The sequence below is a fragment of the Triticum dicoccoides genome, chromosome 3B (genome assembly GCF_002162155.2).
Source record: "Triticum dicoccoides isolate Atlit2015 ecotype Zavitan chromosome 3B, WEW_v2.0, whole genome shotgun sequence".
Lineage (NCBI taxonomy): Eukaryota > Viridiplantae > Streptophyta > Magnoliopsida > Poales > Poaceae > Triticum > Triticum dicoccoides.
In genome coordinates this window covers 5034916-5042303 of record NC_041385.1, presented here as the reverse complement: position 1 = coordinate 5042303, position 7388 = coordinate 5034916, and the positions used below count along the sequence as shown (strand labels likewise).

The window sequence follows — 7388 nt, the reverse complement described above, 5'->3', positions numbered from 1 at the left end:
ATCAGTTCAGGCTCAGAGTATCTGAACACATGAATCGCTCAAAAGATTTATATGAGGAGCTCAATCGAAGATTTAAGGTCACATAGACACCAAGGTCAATGCATTCACGCATACACAACCAGGGGAGATGCTTCTGCAATATTACAGCACTTGCTTTATTTTCAAAAGCATAAGAGCAAACAAACGAGCCAGTTCAGGAAGGGTAGATGTGTTTCACGCACAACCAAATTTTTCTTTGTTCAGACACATATGCATTGCAAACACTTGAATCCCTCCCGCGCCGCCCCCGCGAGGCGACGGGGAGGGCGACCAGATCCCGTCGAGCGCCCCCCTCCTCCTCCTCTTCCCCTGCTCCGCCGCCGCCAGAGGGCACGGCCGGGCAAAGCCCGACCGGTGCCGGCGGCGGCGGGGCGCTGGCATCCTCCTGCTCGAGGGGGCTGCGCGGGCGTGCTTCTTCGGGCCGGTGCATCGCGCGGCGGTGGGCGCGGCGGCGCGGGTTGTGCGGGTGTGGCGGCTCCGCGTTCTGGCGGCAGCGGCGCGCTGGTGCAGCTTGCGTGGCGGGCACTGCGACGACGGGGCGTGCCCGGGCTGCATCGGCCAGATCCGGCCACCGGGCGGCGCGGGCTGTGGCGGCGTGGGCTGGAGGTCGTCGTCCTGCTGGCTGGCGGCAGCGGCGGCTGAAGGCGGCGGCGGATCCTGCTCGAGGTGCGGCCTTCGTGGCTGCGGTGGGCGGCGGATCTGACGCGGCGGTGGCAGTGCTGGGGGTTGCGAGCGAGCCGGGTTCCGGCCAGATCCGGCTGGATTTGTCGCCGGGGACCCGGCTAGTGGCGCAGGGCGGTGGCCGGAGCGCGTCCTGGTTGCGGATGCTGGCTGGCTCTAGCCAGGGCGCGGCGGCGCGTGTGTGGTGGCGGTGGCGGCGCAGGTGTGGTGGCCGATCTGGTGGCTGCGTGGCCGACGGACTCAACGACTGGAGTCCGGCGGGCGGCGCGGGATGGGCAGTAGCCTGGTGTGGCTGCTGCTCCGGCCGTGGAGGGATCCACGGTAGCTTGGCATGTCGGCTGCGGCGGCGGCTGACATGTTTCGGCGTCGGTTCGACCGTAGGCGGCGTGTGGCGGCCTTCGATTCCTCTCCCCGTCGCCCACGCACCACTTCCGTCGAAGGACTGGGCTTTTCTCAGCTGTGGTTCATCGCCCGTCTCGTGCCCGGCAGCAGGACCGCGCCTGTCTCGCGCCCGGCAGCAGGACCACGCCTGTCTTGTGCCCGGCTGCAGGACCGCGCCTGTCTCGCGCCCGGCAGCAGGACCACGCCTGTCTCGTGCCCGGCTGCAGGACCGCGCCTGTCTCGCGCCCGGCAGCAGGACCACGCCTGTCTCGTGCCCGGCTGCAGGACCGCGCCTATCTCGCGCCTGTCTCGCGCCCGGCAGCAGGACTGCGCCCATCTCGCGCCTGGCGGCAGGACCGCGCTAGTCTCGCGCCCGGCAGCAGGACGGGCCGATGGCGGCCAGTTGGGGGCAGCTCAGGGGTGCGAAAGGCGGGGCCTTTCCACCCGTCTCTATAGGTGGCGTGGCGCTGGGTAACTGGTGAGGTGGCGTCGAGGTCTTGGATTCCGGGGTGGCGGCCCTGGTGGTGGTGTCGTGGTGTTCATGGGCAAAGCCCGTGCCTTGGTGCTGCCCGGTGACCATGGTCGTGTGGGCGGCATGGTCGCCGGGGTGTGACGTTCGGTGGCGGTGAGTATGGGCCGGGGTGAAAACCTGCCCTTTCTTCGGACGGACCGGCGGCGGCGAAGCTCGCTCCCTTCCTGAAGGCGTCGTCGCGGCCATCATTGCCCAGTGTTGCTCTAGGGGAAACTCTGACTCTCGGGTCGGGCGGTGGCGGCGCTCCGGTGTCGTTTCCTTCCTGAAGGCACCGCCTTGGAGCCCACGGTTCGTCATATGCGGCTTCATCTCTTCGCGGTGGCGTGTTCATGGGCGAGGACCCGGCTGCTCTTGTAGTGCTTGGGGTGGTGTTGCTGCGCTCAGCACTTATGTTTCTTGCCTTGGGTGTGTGCGTGTGTTGTGGTGGCGTGCGTTTGTACCGGGTTGTTGTTGGTTGTTGCTTTATATATAAAACGGGGCGAAAGCCTTTTTCGGTAAACACTTGAATCATATACCGAGCAAACTGTTGGAACCTGGCATGTGTTCTTCAGATTTCAGAGTGATGTTTTCTAACAAATTGTTGCATACTTTGTTAAACTAAAATTTATCTTATTGGCACTTTACATGATGTATATCACTCTTTGTTTGTTACTCCCTCGGTGCTAAATATAAGTATTTTTAGTGATTTCAATATGAACAACATACAGATGTATATAGACGTATTTTAGAGCGTAGATTCATTCATTTTGCTCCATGTGTATTCCATATTAGAATCTCTAAAAAGACTTATATTTTGGAACGGGGAGAGCATGTATTAACATTTTGTGAATGCATCGGTATTCTGTGAACACTATCATCAGTATAGTATAAAACACACACCGAACTGAGTTCTAAAACAAGAGAAGAAAACATTAGTTCGTGGTGAAACATTCAGAATAGAAAAATCATGCCACAAACTTCGCACAATGAGACTGGTAAATGCAACACATGTGTAGCTTTGCTGCTGCTCTTTTTCTTCTTCTCAAAATCATCACAAACAAAGCACAAGGGCAGCTAGGTTTATTGATGCATGCATAAGTGCACGAGCACATATTACATGGCAAATAAGCCACACTCAGAAGCAGCTAGCTATGTAGATGCACGCAGGCTCACATAGTAGGCAGCTGTTACCATTCCACACATAGAAAGCAAGCACTCACTAAAACCACACACAGAAATGCAGCCTGTGGATGCACACAGGCAAACGCATACCACAAACACACCGTCGGTACGCGGTCGCAGGCACAAACATGTCCGCTTCTTATTTCAATGCCACGACAAAGGTGAGAGCCACCATAAGCTCCCACATAAGAGGCATAGGCAACAACACCATACAACAGTAATCCAAGCAAGCACACAAAGCAAACGAAATGCAGCTGCACAAATGTCCATCACCAGAGTGTCCAGCAGCAGCAGCAGCAGAAGTGTCCATCACTTTTCACGTAGCGATGGAAGAAACACCGCGGGGCAGAGTTCACCTGGGCGATGTGGGAGATTGAGAAACAAGATGGTGAGTAAGTGAAAGCATGCAAACATGAGCAGCGGCAGAGCTATTATAAAGATGGATTTGGCATTCCGCATATATTTGACATACCTGAGAACGGAGACCCTGGGTAGTTTTTTCTTGTAGTAGCGCGAGTGGATCGGTGCCTCAAAGTGCTCAGGGCGGTGGTCGACATCCCACTCCAGAGTGTCCCACGCGTCCTTCTCCATCTCGATGGTCGGCTTCTTTACTCCTGGGCCACGGCCCCCCACAGATGGTAGACGGCGCAGGCCCCAACATCCCCTGATCTTGATGCTCTCGAGTGCAGGGGCCACCATCTTGACCTTGCATATATTCTGCAGCTTTGGAAGGTCGTGCAGGTGGATGGTAGTCAGCTTCGGGAATATTAGACCCATGGTGACTATTTCCTCTGGGTAGTTTTTGTCCAGTACAAAGACGTGGCTGAGCTCGTCGCAGTAGATGATGTGGAGGGTCTCCAAGCTGGAGAAGGAGGAGAACCACACCGGGAGAATGCACTGGAGCCTAGGGCAGAAGCCCAGTTGTAGGTGCTCTAAATTTTGGAAGGATTTGACATTGGTTTGCTTATAGAGTATAGTTGTACTCGAAATCTTACGGGACATTAGGAGATCTAACAACTCAGGCTGCAAATGAGGAAAATTGTAGGAATCTCTAAAGATACTGGTATCCAACTTGGGGCACCTCTCCATGCAGAACCACCTAAGCCCCTGCCAAGAGTGCTCAGGCAGAATAAAATTTACCGAGACATCATGCACATGCAGGGATTTGGCATGTTTTGCTATCAGGTCGCCTAGTCCTTTACCCTTTTCTAGTTCCATCTCCATGTGGAAGCTCCCTTCAGCAATCTCTACATGTTGATGAAACTTTGTGGTCGGAGGCTGTGGAAAGGCCTACATCGGAGCAACGCCGGCCATGCCAAGTACTTCACTATACGGTCCTGCTGGAATAAGCTGCAAGGTCCCTTGATCAGTAGGACCATCCTTATCCTTGCTGGTTGCATCAAATTGAACAACCCCATCATACGCAGGTGAGGAGGTGAGGTGGATACTAAACTCAATAGCATACATACTTGGACCAGCAAAATGGAACAGATCTATCAAGGAGCGAGCAAACCTTGCATCCGTAAAAACAACATGCATCTGAAACCCGAAAGATTCTCTTTTTCCGATGGCTGGTCGAGGACACATGTGATGAGTACCCCCCCATTCTAGGACACTGTCAGCAGCCCCCTGAACTAGTCTTCAAGTTGGGGACGCTTGCTCGGTTCTTCCAAGCTGTTCACATGGTTTCTTGAGAGTGGAGATCTTTGAGGGTTTCAAGCAAGTGACTTTGCTTTACTTGTTACACTTGGATGGTGTGCGCTTACTAGATGGTTAGGAGTCACTCGAGATCCTTCAACCATTATATTGTTAATGAATCAAGTGTTTAGAACCGAAGATTCCCTACTTCATGAAAATCTACCTCATGTGCGGCTTGACCTTTGTAGTCGATAAGCCATGGTCGAATAGGTTGGCTTGCACTTGGTCGGCCCTTTATGGTCTTATGGTCTTTGTGATGTGAAGCCTCCACCAACGTGGAGTAGGATATCGCTAACTATCTGAATCTGGGTACAACGTCATCGAGCCCTTCTATGTTTGCATCCATGAACTCTACTTCGTATTACAATGCAATGCCTTGATGCGCCTTTTTGTTTGCCTGTCTTATCGTAGAATTGCATGCTGGACAACCTTGTTAAAGAATAGTCTCGCCATTGATATATGTACAAATACGAGACACAATTCTTTGTCAAATATTATCCGGCTGTATCCGATTAATTATTGGAAGATATGATCACAAAAGAACATTTGTTGGTCCCTTTATACTACAAAATAATCTCAAAAGGTCTCCACAAATAATGATCGAATGGTATCCTCAAGGTTGCGACAGTTGGTAAAGTTGTCATCTTTGTTATACATGAACTCCATTGTTCTCGTGAGGTTGAATATCACCTCAATCAACTTCCTCGGCTGGCCACCATCATACTCTAGCCACTCGGCATTGAAATCTTTCCATGATTCCTCCTTTAGCTCTTGTATCTTCTGACATGCTATTTTCATAGTGACATCGTGTTGTTTCATGTAGCTGTCCAATGTCGAAGCAACATGAGGTGTCATCTGTTCTCGCTGCAAACACACGTTAAATCTTAAATAATAGATTAAACAATATATATACATGCATCTATGTCCGCTCTTTGGATGAAATTAATTGTTGTTTATTACCTCATAGGTCATGATGTCATCTAATAGTCTGACAATTATGCAAAGCTTTTGCAAAATTTTAGGTATAGTTGAAACCCATTCAAAAGAAGCCTTTGTTGCTATATCATCCATTCCAACAAGTGAAGTGCAAGCCAGTAGATGACATGCACTAGTCTTTGCTGAGACCTGCAGATGCTCTTCGACAGATACTGGGATAACATTTTCTTCACGCATTTTAACCTCTTTGTTGTAATTTCTAACCAGATCTACTATCTGCAGATTGGAACATGACACCCATATATTTAATTTTTTTGAAAGAATATGTTTTACAACACTAAGAACATAAATGCTATTGTGATTTATCACCTAGATACAAGTTATTCAATGTAATTGTGTTATTTTAAAATAGTGTTTTTGAGGAAATAAGCACAAGACATACACAATGTAAAGGCCACTTACGAAGTTTTTAAGGTAGGTCATCCGATATTTCTCCTCCGGTGCTAGCTCGTTATCGATTATCTCATAGCTTTCCATGATTTTTCCAAATGCATATCCCATGCACTCCGGGAGAACATGACCCGCTTTCGGATCCCAACTGGACATGAATGATCTATAATATTAAAGTTAAAGCAGAACGAAATGAGTGTTGCAGATTCAACAATTTTACTTCAGAATTTAATGGTGAAAATTCACACATGCATTTGAAGTTGATACGTCAAAAAACACATGAACCATGGAAATTAAAATAAAATAAAATATTATGTGAAAGTTGCATGAGAGTTTTAAAATATCTTTATATAACAAGCTAATGGTTTTGGACTTTGTACGAACTGCCACCACGAGTAGCCAAAACATTGCCAAGGCATATGTGTTTTTTGGTTGCATAAAGTGATATTACCTTTTTTAGCTAACTTGGTAGCCGAAATTGCTAATGGAGCTCGAGCTCCATGGAACCCTTCATTTGAAAAATTTAAAAATAAAAAAATTTAGGGTTTAAAAATTATGAAGAAAATACACACATACGTATGGATGTATACTACTTGTGTGCAAAGTTTGGTGGCAAAATAATTTTATGCGAGCTACACAAAAATGACAAAATCACGTATTTCTAGCACATGTAGTATTCACTATATAAGTACATGTCTCACATCAAAACATATTTAATGATGAAATTTTACACACATCTAGTATACATATGTACTTGTGTATATTTTCAGATTCTTTTGAAACTTAAAATGTTGATTTGAATTGCTGAAATTTTTGGGTTCCATGGAGCTTGAGAGCAAAAATTCCACTCACTTGGTAGTATCTTTTTCACTCTACAGTTGATCCTAGTTAAAGATTTGAATTTTATAAAATGAGAATAAAAATAATTCTCACAAAATATGAGTATAGAAAATGTTTGCCAAGAAGTTCCCGACCTTTCTACCCACTGGGTAAACAACTCACACTCTTCTTTGGTTCCAAATGAATCATAAATATCATCAAAAATGGATGTAGTATAAATCACAAGCGTAAGTATTATTTGTCCCCGTGAATAGTTGGGTGGGTAGTATACTCCTAACATCCACAAATAACACTCCACGAGTCTATCTCGAGCAAACGGGAGCCTTGAATGAATGTGCAGATTATTCCACCACCTGCACATTTTTTAAAATTTTTAAGAAGATATATAAAGCATAAAACTTAAAAATTCATCAAAGTAATGTAGATCAAACTTAGGCCAAAAATCTACTTCTCAATAAGTTGTGACATAAATTCATGATTTCTATGGTTAAGATATGGCAAAATCGTTGAAATAATGATAGTAATTTCACCTTGTAGTGATTTTCAACTCTTGTTGATACTGGTGTTGCATCATATTGAAATTCATCTTTGCAAGTTCCAATACAAATTTATTCATTGTAGCTTCTTTCTCATATGTAGAGATATAGATCTTAGCATCATAAATTGCAAC

At 47.5% G+C, this 7388-nt stretch overlaps 1 protein-coding gene across 1 annotated transcript; it reads right to left on the bottom strand.

Moving 5' to 3' along the window:
- Nucleotides 1–5012: 5012 nt before the first annotated feature.
- On the bottom strand, nucleotides 5013–7079 carry LOC119280423 (alpha-terpineol synthase, chloroplastic-like). The gene is made up of 4 exons (XM_037561274.1): nucleotides 6853–7079; nucleotides 5891–6026; nucleotides 5453–5704; nucleotides 5013–5356 (listed from the first exon to the last, which is right to left on the bottom strand). The coding sequence occupies exons 1-4, from the start codon at nucleotides 7077–7079 to the stop codon at nucleotides 5069–5071; spliced, it is 903 nt and encodes a 300-aa protein (XP_037417171.1). The 3' UTR covers nucleotides 5013–5068.
- Between the last annotated feature and the right edge of the window lie 309 nt (nucleotides 7080–7388).

Bases quoted from the DNA above. Each gene is read 5' to 3' on its own strand.
- LOC119280423 (XM_037561274.1), bottom strand. From the start codon at position 7,079: ATGTGCAGGTGGTGGAATAATCTGCACATTCATTCAAGGCTCCCGTTT. The intron at 6,027-6,852 runs GTCGGGAACTTC...ATTCATGTCCAG, and splicing joins TTTACCCAGTGGGTAGAAAG to TTGGGATCCGAAAGCGGGTC. The intron at 5,705-5,890 runs GTAAGTGGCCTT...TCCAATCTGCAG, and splicing joins TGACCTACCTTAAAAACTTC to ATAGTAGATCTGGTTAGAAA.